The sequence below is a fragment of the Anomalospiza imberbis genome, chromosome 8 (genome assembly GCF_031753505.1).
Source record: "Anomalospiza imberbis isolate Cuckoo-Finch-1a 21T00152 chromosome 8, ASM3175350v1, whole genome shotgun sequence".
Taxonomy (NCBI): domain Eukaryota; kingdom Metazoa; phylum Chordata; class Aves; order Passeriformes; family Viduidae; genus Anomalospiza; species Anomalospiza imberbis.
This window is the reverse complement of record NC_089688.1, coordinates 14,674,694-14,700,320: the sequence shown is the minus strand read 5'-3', so window position 1 is coordinate 14,700,320 and position 25,627 is coordinate 14,674,694. Positions and strand designations below refer to the sequence as shown.

The 25,627-nt window shown below is 42.7% G+C and overlaps 3 protein-coding genes across 10 annotated transcripts in view; 2 read left to right on the top strand and 1 right to left on the bottom strand.

Moving 5' to 3' along the window:
* The window catches only part of VCL (vinculin), a 57,282-nt gene extending 54,052 nt beyond the window's left edge, over nt 1–3,230 (top strand). For both annotated transcript variants that reach the window (XM_068198551.1, XM_068198550.1), the window contains one exon: nt 632–3,230. In XM_068198551.1, coding sequence (XP_068054652.1) covers nt 632–778 — 147 coding nt within the window. In that variant the 3' untranslated portion in view covers nt 779–3,230. The remainder of the gene's footprint in view (nt 1–631) is intronic.
* AP3M1 (adaptor related protein complex 3 subunit mu 1) overlaps nt 1–24,831 on the bottom strand; it is a 32,438-nt gene extending 7,607 nt beyond the window's left edge. The window contains exons 1-10 of one of the 6 annotated variants that reach the window (XM_068198535.1): nt 24,704–24,831; nt 15,999–16,274; nt 14,809–14,980; nt 12,419–12,556; nt 10,391–10,476; nt 9,893–10,026; nt 8,990–9,197; nt 7,524–7,668; nt 2,462–2,569; nt 1,294–2,291 (exon numbers count right to left, since the gene is read on the bottom strand). In XM_068198535.1, the coding sequence (XP_068054636.1) occupies nt 2,463–2,569; nt 7,524–7,668; nt 8,990–9,197; nt 9,893–10,026; nt 10,391–10,476; nt 12,419–12,556; nt 14,809–14,980; nt 15,999–16,271 (1,263 nt within the window). In that variant the 5' untranslated portion in view covers nt 16,272–16,274; nt 24,704–24,831 and the 3' untranslated portion in view covers nt 1,294–2,291; nt 2,462. Of the gene's footprint in view, nt 1–1,293; nt 2,570–5,190; nt 6,225–7,523; nt 7,669–8,989; nt 9,198–9,892; nt 10,027–10,390; nt 10,477–12,418; nt 12,557–14,808; nt 14,981–15,998; nt 16,275–24,427; nt 24,651–24,703 lie in introns of those variants that run through there. The other 5 variants (XM_068198536.1, XM_068198534.1, XM_068198538.1 and 2 more) reach the window with 5 other exon arrangements.
* A 4-nt stretch (nt 24,832–24,835) lies between these two features.
* The window catches only part of ADK (adenosine kinase), a 270,500-nt gene continuing 269,708 nt past the window's right edge, over nt 24,836–25,627 (top strand). For both annotated transcript variants that reach the window (XM_068198543.1, XM_068198542.1), the window contains exon 1: nt 24,836–24,969. In XM_068198543.1, the coding sequence (XP_068054644.1) occupies nt 24,914–24,969 (56 nt within the window). In that variant the 5' untranslated portion in view covers nt 24,836–24,913. The remainder of the gene's footprint in view (nt 24,970–25,627) is intronic.

Genomic DNA, 25,627 nt, shown 5'->3' with positions numbered 1-25,627 from the left:
TGGGGACAAATACACAACCTGTTCTAGCAGATGTGTTCTGGGAACTTGATGTTGAAGCTCACCTCAGCTGTTTAGAGAAGATAACTTTAGTAGAGCACCTTGGTTTCCGGCTCAAACGCTACAGTTTAACACAGGAACAAGCCAAAAAGCTACTCGGGTTCCAGTTTTGTGAAGAACAACTTGTTAATCTCCTGCTTTGCCAGTAAAAAGCCGAGGGAAGGACTTGGCCACCGCAGACTGGACCTGCGAGGGGCAGGGGCGCCCTCGGGTGGATTCCAGGGGAAGCGGCTTTTTTCCAACATTATCTCGAGTCCCCTGCAGCTCAGTTACCTTCCAAATGCATCTTTTCAGGAGAAATCTCGCAGCTTTGGCTTCCGAGAGAGGTTATTCTACTTAGTGACATTAAGGTTGTATTCAGATTTTGCACAAATACACGGTGAGGAACAGGAAAGTTTTGTTTTGAGTCGGGATAACGCTGGTACCCAGAGACAGTTACTTCAATTATATTTTCATAGCTTCGGGCAACAGAGAGTATATTTGTACTGGAGTTTTTGTGCACAAAGAGTTTAGATGCTACTGTCATAATCATGGTATTTACTGATAGATTGGAAATTCTTCTTTTTCTTGACAGGCAACTGAGATGTTGGTTCATAATGCCCAGAATCTCATGCAGTCTGTGAAGGAAACTGTGAGAGAAGCTGAAGCAGCATCCATTAAGATAAGAACAGATGCTGGATTCACTCTTCGCTGGGTCAGAAAGACCCCATGGTATCAGTAAATACTTGCCACATTAGTATTGGTTTCTGTAACATAAAATGCCTTTTTTTTTTGGAAACAGAAGAGATATATTAACAGCAGAAGGTGCTGTATACATGAGCTTAAGATTAGCTTATGCTAATGCCCCATTCTAAGGGTATGAATTATATGATAATGCATTTCAAATGTCTTTGGAACACATTTGATATCCAACACCTCTAATTTGCTGCCAACGGTAGACGGTTCTTATATTTAATTTGGTTTTTTTTTTTTGCTTTTCAAGAGTCTCTTAGTGAATTTTGTACTCCCAGAAGCACATTTCATTTATGCACTGCATATTCCAGTAGTTTCCATATGATGATATAAAACATGGACCTCACTTTAAGCTTGTCTTGAGAGTTTAGGACACTTGGTTACTTGGCAGTTTTTTAGGGACAATCATTGACACAGAAACATTCAACTTCTCAACAGGATTTTATCTGGCTATTCTAAAACCATGCAGAAATGATGGAATGTGTGGGGTTTTTGATTAAAAGAGGGAAGGTGGGGCAGCAGAACAGTTGTAAACTGAGGATTAAAACTCCGTGTCTGAAATGCTTTTTGCTTTTAATTCTTGCCTGGCCAACAGTACTTTAACAGTAACTGGAGCTGTCTCTGTTCCCCTCCTGTCACCCTGTAGGTAGGCATTCCAGAACTCTTGTACTGTACTGAAAGGTTTTTCAGATTGTTAGTGGCACACTGTTGACAGCTTGAGCCTTATGGCTGGAGACCTTAAATCATGCCACTCCTTCCTTGCTCAATTCAGCAATGTATTGAGCTGAAAAATCCTGGTTCTATTAACTTGCTACGTGTCCAGGACCAGAAAATGCCACATGCTGGCTCTTTCTTTTTGAAAATCAAATAAGCACATGGAATTATTCTTATTTCCCTCTTCCCTCCATCTAATGTTATTCCAGGTGCTCAAGGTGAAAATTAAAAGATAACTATATTCAGTTTAAAAATACCTTTAGTCTCACTGTTCTTCTTTCCAGCAATGCATAAGCTTCTTGAAGCCTGAGCTCTGCAGGGACATGAAACCCTCTTTAGGTAAGCTGGTGCCTACCAGCAAATGGTGGTTCCTAAATGCTGCACATACCTCATTAGTTTTACTGCTTGGAGTTTGGAGTCTCAAAACCATTTTTTCCAAGTGAATTGAACAAAGTGTTACTGTAGCTTTAAAAAAAATCCCAAACAAAATGACAACAATAAACCCCCCCAACTCCCTCCCCTTATTAAAATAGACTTATGATGTTTCATCCTTCCATAATTGAATATGGCTTCATATATATATATACATATATTCATACCCATTCATTTAATTGCCCTATGGAAAGGAAAACTTGTTTGAGTTTCTGCATTTCCAAGGAATACTTGCAGACTTTTGCCCAAATCAGCACTGACCTCATAAAACCCTCTTAATTTGCTGAGAATTGTTGCACGATGAAACCACCTTGAATAGAAGTGTCCTTGGGGGAAAAACTTCTCAGTCTTAACAGCTCAAAGGAAGAGACACAGCACTCCTGTGTGTTAACAGCACACTCAGCTGTCCTCTACCTGCCTGCAACAGTTATTCTGTGCTTGGACTTTGTCCCCTCCACCCCCTTCATTGCACTGTTATCTAAAAAGGGAAGTTAAACTGTTGATAATACAACTGTCTCAAACTGACCTCAGCAAGAGAAGGCGTGCGTTCTTCTTGGATTTGCTCCTTGTGTCTGGGCATCATTAAATATTTGGTACTTAGGATCTTTCCTTAGTACTCTCTTCTTGCAGTTACCTGCTGCAGGAAGAGGAAGGAAGAGGTGCCAGAGCCTTAACCTGGATGCATTTGGTTGGTTTATATCAGATCTTTAGCATAATTTTAATGTAGTAATTTCTATTTAATAGTACATAACACTGAATATGTAGGGATTATTTTAAAGGGATTTTCTAAATAGTCTTCATGTATTGCTTTTCAATGCTCCTCACATCCCCTCATCCTGCTCCTGCCATCCAGGCTTCTCTGTGAGATTTTTTTTTTAATTATTATTATTTTAGCATCACTGTTTAGTTGCTTGAATGATATTAATGCAATATTACTAATGCCTTTAATACATAATTGTTTATGCCAAAGATCACTTTTTGTTTATTGAGGAATGTTTGCAGGAGAATTATGAATCATGGTTGCCTTTGATATTCTTCCAGAATGTTTGCTCTAAGTTCTCAAACTGTTTATAGAAGCTGAGATACTTGACCACCTTATGCAATTACTTCATTTTTGAACACTATTGGTCTTCAGACCTGAAGTGCAGCAAAAATTTGAACAAGACCATGAATGTCACTTAGAAATGTTTTACCACTATAAAACTTAGTTTATAAACCAAAATGTATTGTATAGTCTAATGTTTTCAACCTTTCTTTGGTTCTGTTAAAACAATAAAAATGCATTTGTACAAAAATCAGCTTCTGAGTGTTAATGGTAACAGCAGTGAATGATGCTGTAACAAGAACAGTGTCAAAAAGCTAAAGCAAAAGAAGAGTTGTTTCTACATGTTCTGAACAGAAAGAAACTGTAGAGTTTCTCAAATAGGAGATTAAACAAAGGTTTTTTTGTCTTTTGTGCTTGTCAAACTAGTAATTAAAGAATTTACTGGAAGCTGTGTTCAGTGGGACAGAATAGGAGATTTTCCTGAGACCTGACAGTCATCTGCTGTATTGTGAAAACTTGAAGTGGGGCTGGCCTGGTCCTGTCAGTAGGGAAGAACTGCTACTCTGACCAGCATCTTGTTCATGTGAATTTTACTTCTTAAAGTGAATGCAAGGCTGATGAGTATGAAACCACTGTTATATTTCCTTCACTCTGTCACTGTAAGAATGTCTTATAAACACTTTTTGCTAAAAATTTCTACCAGCACGTAATGTTCTGACTTATTGGAACCAATGTTTATTGATACTGTAGGACCAAACATAGCCCCATAGTCCTAGAGGGCATCTGGTAATATTTTACCCATTTAGTAATAATGGGTAAAATTCAGAGTTTTGTACTGTTCACAGTTCTCTCCATATGTGAAAGAAGATGAGAGCCTGACAGACAACCACCTTTGTCAGCACTCCCAGAGCTGGACATGAGGAGAAGGGGAGATCAAACCTGGCAGTGTAATTCCTCGCTAATGCTACAGACTGATTCCCTAAACTCTACTCTTCAGAGAAGTGCTGGTCCATTATTTTTTTTTAACAGAACAGGGACACAGGCCTCCTTCTGCAGTTGAGCTTCCTGTGTTTGGAGGTACAGAAGGAACCAGCACATATACAAGAAAAGGTAGTGGCCTCACACACCTGCAGCCATTTCCTTGACAAAACAAGTCTCCATGCCTAGACTGGCTTCCTAAAGGTGAGTGCAGTTCTTGCTGACAGTGAGTTGTGGTGATGAGCTGGGCTTTCCCCTGACCACAGCTGTTGTGGGAGCCTCCCTGTTGTGCCCAAGGTCCTGGAGCAGGCAGGGCTTGTTCAGTCACTGTGGGAGGCAGCGCTGGGTTGGACTGGAGCTCTGACACTCCTTTATGTCCTAGCTCAGGAAGGGTGTCAGCTCTGACAGGCCACAGAGCAGCATTTCCAGGCTGCTAATGCAGAGAGCAGTTCCAGGTACTCTGACATCAGCTTGGGATGTTACCTGTTACCTCTGAAGACAAGATTCCTTCTATAAGTACAGTAACTGAAGGATGCCATTAGCTGAAACACAGAGCACTTGTTCTTCATAGTGCTGTTTCATCTACTGTAATTTTAGAAATTCAAAATGGTTGTTTATGGTCAAGTTTACCCTAATGATATTACTGAAGTTACAAATAGAGACTGTATGCCCATTTCTTTCCTTACTGACTGGGTTCAGATGGATTTCGTTCCAGACTGGATCATTTTTGTCCCAGTATTTGAAATTTCGACTACTAAGTAGCTTTGGTTCCTACTCTTCATCTGAAACAAAGCTAGTACCAACTCACTGATTTGTAAGCCAAACAGACTTACAAACGAAGGGTCTTTTAGACAAAAAAAAGGGTCTCCAGTATCCCATCCTTAATTAATACTGACCAAATGCATGGTTTGGAACCTGATAGCTACTCTGGAGTATGTATTGGTTTAGAGAGATGGTTTTTGTTGGTGTATAGCAAGAAGTTCAGTCAGCTTTGCTCTGAGTGTTGAGCCTTTGAAATATCATAAATAAACAGCTGTCTTCCATTTAAAAATAAGAAATATGAAAGGGACCTTACCTACTGTGCCTTTTAAAATGCTTAAGCAGCTGCACAGTGACCAAGTTCAGGAAAGATATAGCAAATAGTCATTGTTTAATAGTGTATCAGATGCCTCCTGCTTAAGAGCACCATGAATCATTTACAAGAGCACGAACATTTCATAAGGGGAGACATATTTGCAGTGGAGTTCCCTTTATTTCAGAACATTAAAGCACACAACCATTAAATACACTTGACACTTCTACTGTGCTATCTAAAAAGCTATGCTCGAAGGTACGCACTGCACAGATCTGGTGGCATCCACTTCAAACAAGTGGAACATGTAAATCAAAGCAAAGGCTTCACATAAAAAATAGATCTTACTCTCTGCAACTGTACTCTTAAAAAAAAATGATGGGCATGATGTGATTGAATGGAAAGAAAGTGGATTACTAAAGCAACAATCACCTCCCAGATTTAATGCAGGATGTTATTTTTATCAGCTCATCTGCAGATGGCAGAAATGAAAGCTGATTAAGGCAAATGCTTCTTAAGAAAGGCGATTTCTTGTAAACAACACAGAAATTATTTTTTACTTCATCAGAAGCTTTTTCAGGAGTGACACTTGCAATGTCCCAGGCCCTGGGGGGACCCCTGCCCCTCTCACTGCTGCTCTCTTGTTTCTGAAGGGATTACGTGTTGCTTTGTGGAATGCCAGCTTGCAGCTGGCTCTGGGTGAAACTGAGCTTTCTTTGCAGGTGGCTGCAGCAGCAAAGCATGCCACCAGAATACTTTTCCAGTGGCCTGTCTGGCCTTCAGAATGTGCTTGACCTCAGGGCTTTGGTATCTGACTGGCAGTGTAGTGTTTGCAACATTCTGTGGACTGCCCATATCAAACTATTCACCAGCACAACAATTCAGTAAAAAAAGAGTGAAAGTGTAATAGAAAAAAAGTACCTTATTTTAAAGCCATATTAAGAAAAACTAAGCTATGCTTTCATTTTAAGAGCTGCTGTGCACAAATGCTTCGATCCCAAACTAATCAGTGTTATTAATTAATTGGCACCTAACCAACTTAAGTCACTAAGCAGTCAAGTTTTTTTAAGGGGAATTTCCTCTTAGCATCTTCTCATGTCCTGACTTGGAATTTTCCTGCTTTTGTAATGTATTTGACACCTTTAAAAGGCTTGTATTTTTCTCCATACATGTCTAGGCGATTCACTTTCAGTCCTGAAAAAAGACAGAGACAAGTACGAAGTTAAAAGCAGGAATCACAGCAGTCTGATTAGAAATCTGGCTGTCTTGAAAGCACATTAATGAGGATTGGTTAGGAAGCTCATTTTCCTTTCTTTCACAAGTTCATCTGGTTTGGAGTGGCAAGTGAGAAAATTCTTGTCACCTAGTCTTAGCTGTCTTGGCAGGACAACACCTTGTTTCTCTTCTACTCCATAAGCCAACATCCTCCTTCCAAGAGATGAACTATGGAGCAACTGAGTCTGCCTTCCACAGCTCCTGTGCACTGCACTCCTTTCTGATCATGGAGATGAAGCAAAGGACCAGTTTTAGAATTCTTTTCACTCCCAGCTGTAATTGCAAGAACCAGCAATCCCTCTGCTATTCCTTGAGGAATGCCAGTAGCTATTAATTACCTACAGCTTCAGGTTATTCTGTGTTTCTCACAGGTCTGCTACCCTTGGCATCCAGCCACTGGACCAGCTCTATCTTGCTAGATTTAAACTAGTTTAGGAGGCAGCTGCAGGATTCTGTTTTTACACAGGAACTGTTATTTACTCCAAATAGTCTAGGGGCCAAAACCACCATAGCCTGGTACCTATCCAGAAAGCTACCACATGTACTACCACCAACTCTCATCAACTGCCTTCAATCATCCCCCTCCTCCACCTCTCCGAATGTGAGTTCTTGCATTGTTAGAGCCTCAATCCTGCAAAGCTTACTTGGAGAAGCACTTTACACAAGGACAACTCACATGATTTAAGTGTTAGCAGACTGAGGCCTTGTCTGCTTTAAATTTACTTTTGCACTTAGCCTATAGACTTCATTCTGCTTTTACTTGCAGATTGTTTCAAAGATGAAAAACTAATGAGCTCCAGAAGGAAAGAGTAAGAAGGGCATTCTTCGAAATGAATGCATTTTTATGACCACTAGAAAGAGATTTAGTGCTACAAAGCTAAAGCATGTCAGGAGCAGCACACTAAATCATCATCCATCAATCTTCACTAAAAGGATAAGTTTGCATGTTTAATGCACAAGTCAACAAAGAAAAATCCATTCTTCTGCATACTTCTCACAGTCTGTCTTGAGCAAAACAATTGGGAATTCACAATTCCCAGCAAAGAAATCTTCCAGCAAGGGTAACTGTCAGGTTTGGGTAAATCAGACTTTATATTTTGGACCAAGCTGACTTCAGATCTGCACCTCCAAATAAATGATTAACAGTTTCCCACTTCATTTCCTACACCAACTCGTTCTGCCAGCACCAATTTCATGTAATACCACCCCCCCACTCACCTGAAATTGCAAGCTGTTGTATCTTAAACTGGATGTTTAAACTTGGGTTCTCCTCTGGCTTGGGGGCTCCAGACTGCAGGTTCACTATGCCCTTCAGGTTTGGTAACTTTTGAGGGGTAATTTTGCCCACATCCCATGTTAGCACCTTGTCAGGAAGGAGAGAGTAATAGTAGTAGTAGAAGCGTTCTAGGAAACAACCTCTGAGGTCATGTTTATGTCCAGCTTTTAGTTTGCAGGTTGGGTACAAACAGTAGCCTGGGAGCCCTGAGAATTACCTCACTGGCTGGGAGAGGGCTCCTGCCTGTCAGTGTGGGTGTGTGCACTGAGAACATCTTGTTCCCTTTGCTAAGCATAACTGACCCTGATGTCTGTTTGGGTCAGCTGGATCTATGAAGCCAAGACAGTAACCAGCACAAAGACCATAGAAACTTCAACACAAGAATGAGGAGGGCAAGGCACTGGACCAAAGGAGATTGTCTAAACCAGACTAACTTTCTCAAGGCTCACTTGTTTGCTATTGATTCTTACACTCATTGGAGAAACATGGAACCAAGCAGGCCCTTTATTCACCCACAAGAGGTGGTTGGTTTCTTCTTATCATAAAGTCATAAATGCAGAAAGACCTCAATTACCTATACTTTTAAAAAATTTTGCAGTTTCAATCCACCTAGTTATCTCAACTCTTGATAAAAACACAGTAAAATTTATTTCTGCAGAGAGGAAAGCACACCTTAAGTTTTTTTGTTGGTGCTTTTCTTTTAAAAAGATCAAGGTCTGTTGTTTTTGAAATAAAATGCTACTTGGAGAGCTTTCCCTAACAATTTCAGTGAATTGCTGACTGAGATATTCCAAGGGCAGCAGAAAGCTCAGAGCAGGGTATTAGAGCCAGCAGCATGTTTTGGCTCAAACTGCTTTTCAGCAAAATGGCTCCTGGGTACTAAAAGGCTTCAGGAGCTTTATGAAATTTAGGTCTCAAACCCCAACTCAGAGGCAAGGAATCAGGAGCCCAAGACATGTTTTTTCAGACACTTTATTTTCCTGTGTGTCTTTAGGCAGGCCTTTCAGAAGAAATTTTTTCTCATCTCCTGCTCCCAGTTTTTCTGTCTACCCATTTTCAAGGCTAGTGCACTTTTTTCAGAAAAATATGTTTTCACAACATATATACAAAATGGCTGAAACCATCGGCAAAATACTGCTGTATCCACTAAGGAAAGATATTAGTGGGTGAAAGAGCAGGGTGAAAAGAGAGGGAAGGGAAGGAAAAAGATACTGTCAAAGTCAGAAATCAGAGCCAGTGTGTATCTAAATTTGAAAAAGCAAATTTTAAAGATAAATTTTTAATTCATAAACATATAGTGAACAGAGATCTCTGTCAAGTGTGGAACACTGTTCCAGTATTCTGCAATATGGGTGACTTGTAGTAATGTCATCTTCGATATTTAAATAAATAGAAGTTCAAGACTTACTTTCGTAACTGGGTCAAACGTATAGCTGCCTTGCGTAGCAGTGAGGTTCATGTTAAGTACGGCCTTTGGCATGTGAACTGTCATGACTACTCCTTCTACTGTTTTCCCCATATTCTGTTTTGGTCCAATGGTAACATCAAATCTTCCTGAAGAAGTATTTTCCTTAAAACTGATCATGTGCTTCACATATACAGGAATTGCCACCAAGCTGAAAAGAGAAGACAGTAGCTGAATGCATCCTGGCTACTTCTCTGCTTGAGAAATTAAAGCCCTTTCTCATAAATGGTTCTTGTGTTTCTGGTAAGTGTTCAAGTTAGAACTGGTCTGTTTCAGAAGAGGTAAGTGAAGTGATACTCTGCTCTTCACCATCATTGCTGAAATGATTTTATCAGCAGAGAATCACAGGAAAAAATATTTTCTTTATTTTCATCCAAATACTTTGTCTTATTCTCTCTTCATCTGGTTGGTTTTTTTTTTTTTTTTTTAAGTAATCTCACTGAGCCAAATCTCAGAAAAGCCACTAGTCAGATCAAGCTTTAGTTTGCAAATATCTGTAGTTTGGACTTTTTTGCTTTATTCTCTTCACAAAGCTCGGAGTCGTCAATGTACACAGAGACTTACTCATAAAGCATCTAGCACCACCAACACTTACTAGGACTGAGTAGCCCTATATCGCTGCCATGTGTGATTTACTCCACTGAAAAATTATTGCTGAGTATCTGCAGGTCACTGAAAGGTTTTCTTCTTTTAGTAGGGACAGAGCAACAGCTGAGACAAAACCTGAGCACACACATTTCAGAACAATGCAAATTCCCCCCTGAACAAGGAGGAATGTGCTGTTACTCAGGTGGGAAGCAGCAGGTGGTGTAGCTGGAGGAGCAGTGTGTCTGAATGGAGACGTACTTCTGGGAACTGACGCGGTAGGAGATGAGCCTGAAATTGCCATCGGGAGGAATAAACGAAAGCACTCTCTCAGACTCCCAGCGCTTGAACCGAATACACGGATGGAAGCTGACGTCATCCAGCAGCCGTGGGTTCTGGAAGGAGTGGCACAATGGTACGTGAAATCTCATCAAGTACCAGCAGTCTGAGCTAGCTACTGAACTCTACCCAATTCCTGCTTCTTAGACTCTGAGTAGCCATTATCAGAGACGTGTTACTGAGCTAGATGGACTTCTGATATGACCTGGAACAGCAGCTCCTGTGAGTGTATTTTTATGTACACACAAAAGCCATTCCAACTACTGAGCAATGCAGCTTCTACAATGTAATGCAAAACTTGTTACTTTACACATGTGTTACACATGAAATACTGATAGTGATCTTAAAGTTGTTTAACTCTGATCACTAAGAAAAAAAAATCCTGAGCAATTAAGATTCCCAAATATAGGCTGAATTTACCATGAAAGACAGAGAAAGATCTGGCATTCCTGAGAGCTTAATACACGAATCAATAACACCTTGGATTTCTGCAAAGACAGTGGAACCTGCAGAGAAAAACAAGACACTTGACTTAACATTATTATGAAAGGCCTAACAGATGTGGTGAAGTGCAGCTAGAGGGCACAGATGACATTTGCACAACACTCAACAACATGCCAAGCCTAGCTAGGAAAGGTCATTCCAGTTACCTGTGTCCTGGGCAGCTTGCTAAAATACACGAGCCAGAGCAAACAGCCTGTCCCAAACTGGTTCATGATGCTTGTGCCAGCTGTTACACAGGACTTGTACTGGATGTGCTTGAACTGGTTGCCAGCAATAAGCAAATAAGAATTTCATAACACACCAGCTCTGAATCTTGTCTTTCATTCCTGTCCCTGGTCTCCAGAAAACTATCAAGTTGTAGTGGTGCAGGGAATTTGAAGCACATCAAAACAGTCAATGTCAAAATGCAGTAAGTTGGTGCTAACTTTGGCTTTCACAAGTAAATGTTGTTTAACAATGAAATTAAATATTCATCTTGATGTCAAATAAATCTATAGCAAAAAAGAACCCAAACCCCAAAGCAAGAGTACTAAGCATTTTACCTAGGAAATGTTCATTTCCTGAAATATCTTCTAAGTATAAAAAGGCATAAGTAGGACCCTATTAATTAATTAACTCCACATGCAAGGTAATTTTAGAAGATAGGTAGAAACTGGCTTACCTAGGCAAGGGAAAGGAGAAATGGTGGCTTTATACTTTGAAAAGAAGTGATCCTGTTTCAGGTTAAATCAGTCGACCATATCCCTATGAAACCAGATAACCTCCCTATTCTAGGGGAGCAACCTTATCTACCTTAGTCTTGGTGAAGGCTATGAAGAGGGGTTCGTGCATTGCTTGTCCCCAGGGGATCAGAGCAGAAAAGTGTAGCTATGACTACGGCAGCAGATCCTCAGTAGGAAATTAAACACTCAGTACACACTGATTTGGCCTGAAATACACACAGAAATTCACCATGCTCTTGACTGTACCTTCTCAGACTAAGCACTCACACTACTCCTGGGAATCCTAAGGAGCTAGGACAGTTAACACAGTCATCAGCATGTGCTATAAGGGCTCTATAAGGGCCACTTTCTTTTAGCTTCAAGATGGGGAGAGTAAGAGCTGCACAATGGCTATTTATGATTATCTGCTTCAAGGATGGCCAAAGCATTTGCTGAAGTGGTGTACAGCATCAAACCAACACTGACACTGCTACAACAGCAGCACTGAATGAATAATCAGAGGTTTACTCCCTGCTCCACTGCACCACTAAAGGGTGTCCTGCAGTCTTCACCCTTGCTAACTACTGGCCCCAGTACTGAACAAAACAGCAGGTTCCTGCCCACAGCTTTGCAGTTTTCTTTTCGCATAATTTTTTTTTCTTGGCGTACAAGTTATCAGGTTCCTCCTCAAAGTTAAATATCAGAATAAAGACTTCTGTATTTGAAAATTATATGTTTCATTCACAGAAAAGAAAGGAGTATTATTATGCTTCATAATATCTGGCTCCTTAAATATAAGGAAAACAATACTGTCCAACTATTTTGCACCAAGTTTAGCTTGCTATCAGAAGAAAGCTAATGAAAGATTTTGTCTTGCTCACTTGAGGACCTTCAAGGACTACAATATATTGTTGGCAGGAACAATGGGAGATAATTTTCTCATCACATTTCAACTACTTTTTTTTCCCCATTTATATCTCTTATGAGATAATCAATATACAAACAGAAAACATACTTCTTGTGGATGTTCTCAAAGCAGCCCAGAACATGTTGCTGTTTTAAGATAAACTGAAGAAATACACTTTGGCTCATAATTTTAAATTGAATATTTCTACCTAAGATATAAATGCATGTATATAAAACATATGCAAAAAATAAGAAGGTTGGACTGTATTCTCTCTAAAACATCATTAGCTACATGTAAACACACTCAAGAAACATATTAGTTTGCAAGGCATCTTACCTGATTTGTCTATAATTGCATCAATTTCTTCAATGACATCAAAATAGGCTTCGTTGTTCGTGTATTTTACTCCCGCTCTGCGCCAAGGAATGTTGGATAACTGTCCAGTGGGAAGTGTGTCTCCCACATTACTACTGCCTTGAAAATGAAAAGGAACTTAAAATCAGTAACTCATTACAAAAGGAATATTTCAACTGCCAAAATTAAAAATCAAGGCAAGTCTTGCCCCAAGTACTGTAGGCTAGAGCCTGGACCCCTCACTGTTATTTGTGAGGTGACATGAAGGCACTGGAGCCATGTGTCCAGACTTAACAGCTTTCAGACTACATCTTGCGCATCAAAATACAATACTCAAGTCAGCAGGAGGTTTGAGTAGCAGTAGATGTGGGGCTGGATCTTATGGAGGATTTCATTACCAATTCAAGACAAGACAGCTCCCTGTGAGGGCCTTAAGCCTGCTTCCCCCTTCTCCTAAGAGCTTTAGCTGGATGACTTCGGGGCTGATTAACAGGTAAGAGTCATTAGGAAGAAAGATGTGTAAGAAGCCTTAGGGAGGGCTCCTACAATCTTTGCTTGGAGCTGTTGTTAGGCTGAGGGTGTCACCCTTGGTACCCATCTGAGCTACCTTGCATCAACATGACAGCCATGTCTATACCTGACCATGTGTCACATCCATCCAGACCCCGGCCCAGACTGGACTTTCTGGCTTGACCTGTCCCATTCTGATGGATGTTACTGACAATCACTGAGCTGTGGATGACCTGTTAATCATCTGATCCAGTCAGTCCCTGACCTGTTGCCTCAACTTCTGGGCTCCTGACCAATGATACCACTGTCCCTGCCTGCCTTGCTCTCACACTTGGCTCCTGGTTCTCAATACCATCCAGTGTGAGTAGAAGGCTACCTGAGCTACCTAGTTATAAAGTAAATCGATGATACTTTAAAAAGGGGAAAAAAAAATCTTACCACTTCTGAGGCTTAGGTGACTGATGCCGGAATCCCAGCACAGTGTAAACAGCTCCCTTGGCTAGAAGTAGGTCTTGGGATAGGGCCACAGTTCATGCTGACTTGTGCCCTTTAGCACAATGAACATGGTAGTGTGTCCTGCCACATGAAACAGCTTCACTGAGAAGCTGATGGCCAGTAGGTATAATTTCTACAAAACCTGCTTGGGCAGGCCCTAGCCTGGCAGGCAGAAAACAGAAGTTTTCATTCCTTTGAGCTGGTAGAAGTAGTTACTCAAAAAAACCCCTTCCTAAAGTCCACCCCTGTATATGCTATAACTCAGGGGGGAGGAGTTGCAACCATTTCTTCACTCCCACTGCATCTCTGAAGAGGAGCAGTTGCTGCATCTGTCCCTCAGCAGCCTTGCAGGATGCAGCAGTGCTGCCAGGCCAGGTAGATAGGAGACCTCTCAGGCTGCTGTTTCCCCCTGCTCAGCGCTGAGCTCTTGACAGTGACAAGATAAACACTGCCTTGGGCAGGCACTTTAGGCTCCTAGTGAATTTTAATAAGGTTTTAGAGAAAACACTTATTTTCATAAGTGTAAATATTAGCATTCCAATCCACATGTAAAGAACCTAACTAAACTCCAAATAACAGAAATTAAAACAGATGAGATTTATACTCTAAGACTAAACCATATCTACTACTTTAAAGACCAGCTCCTCTGAGTATTATATGTGTGGCCCTGCACCCCAACTACTCCCCTTCTCCAACACAATGTACAGGCGACTGTCTTGCATCTCTCTGCCCCCACGTGTCACTCATGGCTCACCTCCCCTGCACCCGCTTGCCAGACAAGCAGATTCCACCAGCTCAGCTGACAGACATTTGGCTTCAGCACCGTGAGACAGACCCATTTACAACAGCCCGAAATCAGTTGCGAAATCAAATCCACATGAATCCATGTGCTGCTCGGTGCTGGGGGCAGGGTGGAAGATGAGGACAGGCTATTTGCTTCCCTTTGTGCTATCTGTTCCCACCCATCAAGGATTTGTTAGATATCTATTATATACCTTCCTATATGGATTTCTTACAAAATACTTAACCTTCTCCAGTGCCCCTCAGTTATTCAAGGCTTGGGGTGAGCTCTGTACCAATCCCAGAGCACCTGTCTCCAGTATGTCCTGACTGTGTTAAGAGCTGCTGTTCCTGAGAGACTTCAGCAGCTGTGGCTGAACCAGGCAGTGCCTCTGAGGACAGCAAAGGGGCCAGGTGTAAACTGCAAATAAGGAGGGACTTGTTTTTATTCAACTCCTATTGATGAGAAGTGGCAGGACACTGCCCTCACCTTACAGATTCGCACCAATTTATTATTTTTTAGCTACGAGAAAAGATGGGGCTTTTTTTTAAACAGCCATCATTGCTGAAGTTACATATTTTCATACCTGTGATGGAGTTGACAACAGAGCGCAAAATTGTGGGAGGCTTAATCAGCTCCTTCAGTATGTTAGATTCTGTTGCCAGTGGAAAGCCATTGTCTAGCATTTCTTCTAGAAGTTCATACACAATTACTACATTGTCCTTAATTGCCGTCTCAGAACATTCGCCGAAGTAATCCTAAACAAATTCAGAGATTACAAAAGAGAGGATTTTTATTCCTGTTAGAATGCTTTGCAAAAGGAAGTTTGTTTGGTTTTTTCTTACAGAAATCCTCCAATATATGAAGGCATTTTAGTGCCTAAACGGACTATTTCTATAGTCTGATGGCATCATATTGTTAATGTTATATTTATCACCTAATTGAAAATAAATACAAGCATGAACAGTGAAATAATGTAATGTGATGTGCTACTATTTATGTTACAAAGGTCCTTCTAGTTGTGTACATTAACACATCTTCAGTTACAAGACTCTTCTAAAATAAAGATACTATCTTTTGGCAATGCTCAATCTTCACAGCATTTCCTTTATATAAAGTATTTGTGAAATTGGTTGAGAAGTGACTTCTTTGCAGCCCATTCCTCACTACAGAGTGCATGTTGCCTGACTACATGCTCCTTCTTCCCATCTACATAACATTAATAGTACAAAAGATTACAGAAAAAAACTCAGCATTTACAGAGTTGGATTTGGGATCTGGTGTTTGTGAGTGCACAAAAAAACCCTCTTTTTTCCTTTGTACTCTATAAACCTGTGCTTGACTTAAAAATTGCAGACAGAAAAGGCACTCACAGAAGGGTTTATTACCTTACTCTAAAAGTTTATACAAAAAATCCCTTGAAGTAATTTTAGAATTACAGAATCATGAAATGTTAAGGGGTGGTCCCAACCCCCCTGCCATGGGCATGGACACCTACCACTAGATCAGGTTGCTCAAAGCCCCATCCAACCTGGCCCTGACCACTGCCACAGTTGGGGCATCCACAACCTCTCTGGGCAACGGGTTCCATTTACTATTTTACTACCCTCACAGAATAGATTTTTTTCCTAATATCTAGCTTAAATTTCCCCTCTTTCAGTTTGTACTCATTTCTCCTTGTCCTATCACTACAGTTCCTGACCAAGAGTCCTTCTTTGGCTTTCCCATAGGCCTCCTTCAGACACTGATTTTCAAAATCACTGAATGGTGACGGACCTGGAAAGTATCTGCTACTCGGTGCAGAAATTCAATTACAAAGAGTGGTGGCACTTCTGTCTGTATGACAGACACAAAGAAGATTTTATCCCGGTAGATGCTGATGAGGTAGTGATGTGGAGTTGAGATGACAGGAGGCACATTCTCAACATCGATTGCTTTCTCCTGAGCTTCAAAGAAATAATCGCAGACAGATTGGCTCACAACGCTCTTCCAGTGCTTCTCCAAGAAGATATCACCAGAACAGTTTATAAGAAACAGGCTGTGGATCATTTTCTGTTGGAAACACATTAAAAGAAGTTAAAATAAACAAAAGGATATGTGGATAGACATTTCATATCCCAGATTCCCTTTCTTATGATGGTTATTGTTTATTAACATGCACTGTGAATTTAGGAAAAACATCTACTTTATTGCTTTTCTTTGCATTCCATTTTCTGTATTTACAAGAACATTTCATCAAAAATTATTTGCCACTGGATTAAATTGCTAATGTATATCATAATGCTAGCATGAAGAAAGCACCCTCGTTTTCCACTTTCATCCCTATCTGGTATTTGCAATTTATTTCTTAAAGAAAAGCTGACTCCCATGAGCTGGCACTCCCTCAAACGTGTTTGCCGACGTGAAAGAGTTACTTGTACAGAAAGTTTCCTATGGCAGTTGGCCTGGCAGTTGCCCACTTAACTTAGAATTGCTCTATCTTAAAGATACAGCTCTTTAGCTTGTCAGCTTTCAGCTATTGAACTAGAAAAGTGCTTTTTACTTGCTGGCAGAATTGTCTTATGATCTATGCCAAGCTGCACTTGGGTAAAGGGTTGGAATTCATTAAAAGTACACAAAACTAGCCATTTAAATCTGATTTAATGGATAAAATAGCCTCAAATGTGCTTGGCATGCATGAAATATGTTTATATAAAATGTTTTTCACTTAAAAACTCACTTACGTAAAAGGGGAGTATGAACTGCAGGTAAGGAATGTAACTTTTTTCTTATCTCTTTAAACATTTACAAATAACATGCCTCAGCCACTGATCCTTCCTTTTAATCATCGGGCAAGAAGCTTATGTGCCTGTTAGAAAAATAATTCCAAGTCTATTTCTCAACTTTCAATATGATAGTAAGTGAACTAAGTAGTTGATAAAATGAATAGACTATTATCTCTGCATCTACAGAGGGGACAAATGCTAGCAAACTTCAGTTTATCTCTTCAGCATTTATGTGAGACAGACACAATGCTTTGGCTGACCTGCAACATAACGATCCTCTTAAAAAATATATTAAAACTTGGGCTTAGAAAACAAACCAAACTGTAACCCCAAGAGCAGCTTCTGAAGGTGAAGTTAAGCTGGTACTCAATGTCAAGCATAAATTCATCTGTAGTTGAAGAAGCTGCCCCTGGCACTGGCTGTTCTTCCCTTTTGCCTCTCAGGTATTGATTTGAGTAGGTCTGTGGCTCTGCAATTATCTACATTAGGAAAACAGTCCAGCCAGAAATTGACCCAGCAAAAGGAGCTGCTGGTCAGACCAGCTTCCTAATGCAAGTTATTTCACTGCCAGAGAGTGCTAGAGCTGGTACAGGGCATGTGGTGGAAATGGGAAGATGACAGCAATGGAGATCCAGAATTGAAAGTTAGCCTTTGGAGGAATTCAAACATGACTGGAAAGAGACCAGACAATTACTGGGTGTCCACACCTTGAAACAGGAAGACCACCATGAACTCTGCATGTCCAAGAGAAGCCAAACTCACCTACCAAAAACCCATCATAGTTTTCATTAATTTTACCATGTTTGCCCAGGATACTGTCCTAAAATGCAGATAAAATTTGCTCCTTCTCTGTTAACTCTAATGTAAAAATAGCATGGAAGCATCTAGATGCACATGGCCCAGTCCCACAGAGATTTTAAGAGTATAAACATTGCATGACTAAATCTTGCTCCAAAATACTGGAATAAGCACTTAGATCAACCCAGAGTGAGCTTGTGTTGCTGTCTCTGAATCTGAACTACTGAGAGTGCTAACTCATCTACCAATACACTTGTAACAATGAAAAATGGTCTGGCCCTCCAGATTTTCACAAAACAAAAGTATGTCTTCCAAAGCTCACCAAAGACAGTGAAAAAGGACAGCTCAAGAAGGTTGTCAGCATGGTATTTCCCTCCACCTAAGTCAGCAGATGTAGGAAGAGAGCCAAGATCCAGCTTTTCAAATTCTAAACTCCAGCTGCTCCTTCCCTAGCATGACAGGGAATGTGCTCATCTTCACTGGGGCCATGCCAGGTCACAGATACCTCCTGCCAAGAGCATGCTGTCTTTGGTAGCCAACAAAAAAAGACCAAGAGTCAAAAGGTGGACAAAAATATTCCTCTAAGCCAACAGGGAATGTAAAGGGAAGTTCTTTTAGAAACCGTGATTGCAAATTTGCTTAAAAGGGGGAAAGGAAACAAAGCTACAAAGTGTTATTGCATGTTTCTACTATCTCTCTCCTGGACCAAATTAATCTCTAATTTAGTTTGTTAAAAAAACCAGAAAATTTTAATACTGTGAGCACAGCATTTTTATAAAGGAGCCTTGACACAATTGCTTTAATCCAGTTCCAGTAAACATGTTGTGAATTTTGCCAGTGTTGAACATTAAAGCCTTCCAAAAATCTCCTGGATAGTCACACAAGGGTGGCAAGTATAATCAACCACTGAATGTCAGTATTGTTCAGCACCACGGCTGCCCACACATACGGAGGTGCTCAGCTGTAAAGCTTAGAATAGATCTCTGTATATTTTTAAATGGATACAATAGCATATCTGTTAACAAATATCAGACCCGTTGCCTATTAAATGCACACAACGCTGCATCTGAGAGTCCACTACAAGCAGCACTGGTAGGACTCCACTTCCAGAGGAGCTGATCCACAGCCCACTCTGGAGGAGCTACGTTGGACAGCAGGCAGCTTCCAATGATATGCTGACAAAGAGTATCAGACACGTGTGACAGTGTTTGTAGTGCTTCTGTTAACATTCACCCAGATTCTATTATCTACAGATCAGAAATGTCTGCATTTGTCACAATATAGTTTTAGCAAGTGCAGCTGTGCAGCAGACCACACAATCACAGCAAGCACCAAATGACTGTAATAGCAGGGCCCCTTCTTTTGCCCTAAGTTCCACTTAGGATATTAGACCATGACTTGATATGCAATCAAGGGAGGGCGTGGGTAGCCGGAAGGGGAGGTAGCACTTGGCCACTGCCCTTCTTTACTCATCTGCCCCAAGCTGCCTAGGTACCAGCTGTGTTCATAGGAGTGTTTGTGTGGCCTTGTGGTGAACCGGAGTAGCAAACTGATCCAGGGGACCACGCTTGGCAGACGACAGCTTTGTAGTACCTATGGAATATTATGAGCAGTAAAATCCCACCTGGCTGCCTACCCTATCTTCTAAGTAGGAAGATAGGAATTACAGAATTTCCCACTATATATATATATATTCTGCTCCTAGTGTAAGACTTCCCTTCAAATCCTCTCACATACTTTCTTCCTTCACAAGTTTTAGCAGTATATTAATTTGCTGCTAATATGAGGTGCTCTGGAAAACTGAAGCTCTCTCCTTGCAGCCTAAGTACAGAGCAGGCAGCCCCAGAGGCACAAGCTCTGCCCTGTCAGTCAAGGGGCAGCTCAGTTGGTACACTTCCCAGTGCTGACTAGAATAAAGATGCTTTTACAGCAGTGGAGACATCAGTCTATTATACACAAGACTAAGTCATTTGATTTATCCCATACACTATCGAGCAATTGGCACCAGCTGATTAAAGGTAGATTTCATGTTGAATATCTTAGAACTGGTAACACTACAAAAATATCAATACAAGATATATAAACTGTCATTTAACAAAAATTACTTGCATTGCTCCAAATACTGAAGATTTCCCTGTTACTCTATTTTTGAGTGCCAGATTTCATTTAAGACATGTAGAGATCCCTGAACTAATTTCTCAGTACCTGACTTTTTGTCTCATCAGTACATGACCTGAAAAGCAAAAAAGACTGACAAATGCTGAACATAAGGAATCAATCCAGTAAGATTAAAATTCCTCACACCAGTAGGTCAACAGCAAAGTGTGTTTGGAGCTGCAGCACTTGGAGAGTAAAGGTCTTGAAACGAAGTTCCTAAGTTTTAAAAAACAGTAGCAAAAATACATCACCAGAATTCAGGAATCATGAGATTCTTCTCCATGTAGCAGTGACACCACTTTGAGATGTCAGCATAAAACCAATCTATGTAAGGTACTGAAGATGTTTCTAGGACAATTCTATAGGACATGCCTTCCATCTCTCTGCTTTTAGAATATGAAGTCCACATAGAAGAAAAACATTTTAACTAAGACGCCTTCAATAAGCTGTTTCCACATCTCTAACTTTTCTTTTGACTAAATCTGGATTTGCAATGTTACTGATTTTCAAATTCTTGGCACGGAAACATCTGGACTAAAGGCACAGCAGGCTCACAAGACAAAAGTGGAGCTCACTGGCAAGAGAGAGAGGCTGCGAGCATGGGAAAAAAGACTGATTGCACATGCTTGTCCTTAGCTACAATTAAGTACTCTAAAGTGTAATTAATGCAGAAATACTGTCAACAGCTGCTTTTTCATAACATTGAGCTGAGTTACATACAAAGCTCTGAAACCACGAAGTGAGGAATTTATCATTGACCTCTGCAATGCCCTTTAGAGCTACTACTAATTACTGAAAACAGCTCCAAATAGGACCATCACTAGGAAAGTATTCCGCAGCTTCAATGTTCCCTGAACATGGCATAGCTGCTCTGAAGGGTGGAAGAATTAGTGGGGTAGACTGTCTGAGTCTCTGTTATGTATTTGTGGAAATGAACTTCTAGTGACAAGTGAATGGAAAGTAATCAAATGCTTAAAGTAATCTGGAGAAATAAACTAAAATAGGCAGTTCTATTTCTATTGACGCTAGTACTTTTGTCATGATCAGCTAATCAGCACTTTAGCTTCTTCCTATAAATTCAGTGTGCCACAAATGTGTTCCCGACCTTCCCAACCCCATTCACTGGCTTTCAAACCAGCAAACCTAATCAAGAGAAGTCCCATTAAACACCTGAACAACACTTTCAAGACAGCCAACATGGCAGCTCTGAAATATTGTATAATTGGCAGGACCAACCTGACACATCATTAGCAGCTGTGATTCAAGATGAAAAATCTGCAAGTCTCAGGTTTACTAAAACATGAATGTTCTGTAATTTCACAAGGGTTTTTTATGCTCCTGTTATTGTTTGTGTGTCTTAATGATGCTGCCCAAGTGTCATGACTCTTTTTTACATATAAGATGTTCACAGCTTAGGTATCTACACATCAAAGTAAAAACATTTTTGCAATCTTTTTAAAAAACTGCTTGTTGTTCCCCTCTGTTAGTCAAGCAAAGCTTAGTATCTACTCAAGATCATGAAGTGCTTGTGTCTGTACAACTACTCAGACATATTTTATCAGCAAGATCACCCCTATTAAAGACTAAATGCTTTGCTTCCCAGATCTTCCGCATATATTTATCTTTGCTATAATTTAAAACACTCTTAGTAACTTTCTGAAATTGTTTTTAAGAGGAAGTAGTCCTTTGAGAATAGTCTAAAGTTGACTTAAATCAGTGTTTGGTATCCATAACAAAATCTGCAACTTCCTCTGTGCTTTTACCAGTAGCAATTATAGCCTGCATGAGAATTTGTGCAGCATTTAATCTACTGTCTGATGAGCTTTCCAATAATACACTTGCATGGCGCCTCTGTTCACTTTAGTTCCAGTATAAATCTTCTAACTGCTGGCAAGAGAGTTCCATCTCTTGTCAACAGAACAATATTAGATTCTGAATAATCGAACAATATTAGATCCTGAATAACTGCAGTTCCCTTTGGGACCTGTAAGAATAGAAAGCTTTGCTGGAAAAGCAAGAGTTTCTTAGAAAAAATCCCACACCGAAACAATTAAAAATTCTTTGCTAAACGACATTTTTACATGGAGATGGAACATTTTGAACACAACTTAGATCTGAATCAGTAGCTTTAGGACTACTTAGGGATGACTTAAGAAATTCACTCTCTCAAAGCATTACTGAATAGACAGATAGGGCCAAATGGACAGAGATAAAGTGAGTATCATGTCACATATTTACTGTCCATAGTATTTTCAGGAAAACAGTGATAATTGGACTCATATTCCAGCCAAACCATGGAGAACTCTGAATGGACAAGGCAGCAGGATTCAGCCATAGAATATCAAAGCCCCAACTCAGTAGCTCTTTGTGAAGATGTTTTCCACCATGCTCACCCAGTTCACTCCTCCAGTAAGTCTGACAGGCCAGAGCAACAGTGCTACTAGCTTTATACTACTCTCTTTCACAGGCTCTCTTTCAAGAGGCACTTAAGGTTCCAGAAAGGACAAGCACAGTGCCAGAGAGCCATGCACTACTGAAAACTCCATCAGAGCCAGCAAGCATCACTGCAACTCTGCTGTGCATGACAGCCCTTCCCAATGTATGTGCACTCTGCCCCAGCCAGTCCAAACACAGAGGGCAGAAAGAAGGCACATAACCACTTACAGCTTCCTCCTCCTCCAAGAGGACAGAGCAAAGCAGCCCCCTAATTCTTTTATCCTGTATGAATGAGTCTCATGAATACTCTTATTCTAAGAAGTTCCTGTTAAAAGGCTGCCTTTCATACGTTATGTTAAATAAGCATAAAAAAGATTTAACTTATCGTCGTTGTATTAATTTTTTGAAGTTATATGTGAAGCTGTAAGTTGGTGGAAAATTAAAGGGATATAAGAGGAAGGAACTTAACATTAAAAAAAAAATTGCTTAATTTCTTGCCATTATTACAGCCGTAAAATACAGCTACCACTCGTTTCCTACCGCTCAGACTTCTCTACCTCAAGGACTTCAATTTCTCTTTTCTGAATCCTCATGACAAGGTTTTTATTAAAGATTCCTCATGTAAGGAGATCTTTATATGAGAGAATAACTCAGATTTAGCTGGTCTTGCACAACAGAAAATTTAATTTCTGAATAAAACCAGCAAAATCAAACATGAGAAGGCATGGAGAATTCTTCAAGTTTGATTTGCCATTTGCAATGAATTTTCAGATATGTGCATAGAGTCAGTAAAGAATCTGCTGGTCCTTCTCCCCCCCCCCAAAAAAAACCCCAAGTTTGTTTGTGTTTTTGAGTTAGCATACAATACAATACTTTTTATTTCAGAGAAATATCATTCAGATATTTCCTCTTCTTTTTTTTTTCTTTAATAAATAAATGAGAAGCTATGTATGATTGAAACCCACCAGGAACTGCCAGAGCAGAATCTTCTTGTGGTTGGCACAGTCAGTTCTTTTGTAAAACACTGTTTCCATCATTTTATCTCATGCATGAGTAACTGAACTTGGTTTTGCTTTTCTTATAAAATACCTTTCCGCTCCCATACTGCAGTCTGCCTGCTATGAACACAAATTTTCATCATTCCAGTATGATTTTATGCCTGGTTGGTTATAGAAAAGCTACACTGAACAGTGATGCTATTCCTCCAGTTTGATTAACACGTAATGGGTAGGAACGATCCATCATACTGAAAAGACGGTAAGTGCATTACTAATTCACAGCAGATTTGAACTGAAACAAAAGAAAAGAAGCGACAACCTCCACTCAGTTACCGCTGGGTACTGAACAGGGCAGGAGCGACGTGCAGCGCATAGTGGTGGATGATAACGGGATTATTCCCAGCGCATATTCGGCAGATCCGCACTCACAGGGCCCCGTGCTAATTAAGGAAGTACAGCACGAGTAGGAACACCATGGCTGCAGCAGGGCCGCTGAAGACCGACCCAGGTGAGCCGGCGCCGCTCCCCCACCCGCCCTGCCCCTGCCGGCCTGGCCCGGCTGCGGGCTCTGCCGCGCACGGCGGCTCCCACATGGCCACTGCTGCAGGCCCCGCGCTGTCCGCGCCGACTGCCCGGGGCACGGTCCCCCTCACCCCGCGCCTCGTCGTGGAGCGTGAGCGCCGCAGATCCGCCGCTACGCGGCTCTGAGCCGACCCTGCCCACTCTCCGCCGGGCGGTTCCGCACCTCCGCCAGAGCCCAGAACAACGGCGTGGGAGGGGTGGCGGGTGGTATCCAAACACGGCAACGATTTTGTATTTAAATAGGCACCGAACAACGGAAACTGAGGCGAATAAAACGGCAAATCTCGGATTTGCAGGGCAGCCTCCCGGTACCGCCGCTGGCGGGGATGTCGCCCCTGCCCGACACCGGCCAACCAGCGCGGCCGGGACCGGGCACGGGCGGCTCCCGCCTGGCAGGGATCCCGTCCCCCCGAGCAAGGACAGAACCGCCCCGCTCCCTCACGGCCCGGGCCGCCCGCGCCCCACGTACCTCCCCCGGCCCGGCACGGCCCGTCCCGCTCCCGGGACAGCGGGGCAGCGGCCAAGATGGCGGCGAGGCCCGGCGGAGGCGCGGGGCCGCCCCCCGGCGGAGGCGCGGGCGGCCGGGGCGCTGCCTGCGCCGAGCGCCCGAGCACGGCCCCCTCCCTCCCCGGGCCCGCCGGCCCCGCTGCCACGGTCGCCCCTCGCCGCCGGTCAGTGCCGGTCAGTACCGCTCGGCCCCGTCGGCCGGCAGGAGACGGGAGCGGCCCCCGGGCGCTTAACCCACCCGGACCGGCGCCGCGGCAGCGCGCGGCTGGGCAGGGACGGCGGGCGGCGTGGACTCCGCTCCCCGCCCCGTCAGGCGCCCGGCGCGGCCGTACGCTCGTCCCGGCGCCCCCGCCCCCCGGTGGCGGTGCTGGCGCGGTCGGCGGGGCGGGCCGGGGCCGGCGGGCGGGCCGAGGGGAGCGGTGCGCGCCGCACGCCTCCCAGCGCGAAGATGGCAGCGGGGGAGCCGCAAGCCAAGAAGCTGAAGCTGGAGCAGAAGCAGCTGAGGTAACGGGCGCCGGGACGGGCTCTGCTTCGCGAGCAATCCCTGCGGGGGCCGGAGGGTCGCTGGTGCTGCCCCCGGCGGAGGGCGAGACACGTGCCCCCTCCGCGGGGCGGTCGGGCTCCGCCGGCAGCGTCCCGCCGCGCCGGGCTGTGCTTGGCCGGGCTGCGCGCGGGGGGCGCGGGCGGCCCCTCCGCGGCACCGGGCGCACGTGGAGAAGGCGGCGGGGCCGTCCCGCCGCGCTGCCCCGGCTGCTGCTGCGGTACCGCTGCCGGGCCCGGCGGGTGCCGGGGGCGCCGCCGCACTGGGCTCCCCGCAGCCGAGGCAGCGGCGGGTGGGCGGCGCGGGGGTCGCGCTGTGCCCTGGGGTCGGGTCGGTCAGTGCGAAGGAGCTGCTGAACGCCTGGGTGGGGTGCGGTAAAACGGAACGCTGCCCGCAACGATGGCCCCGTACTAGAGCACATCTGGGGTTGTCATTGCGTCTGCCTCCCCTTTGAAAATAGCCTCTGAAAAACACCCCGATTAATACTCGCGCGAGGGTCTCTGTCCCTGTCAGACAGGAAACTGAAAATCCGCGTTAACAGTTACATTTTCTTCAAGACATACCGTATAATTTTAAATATTTTCATATTGAAATAATCTGTGCGATTTGCTATACTTCCTC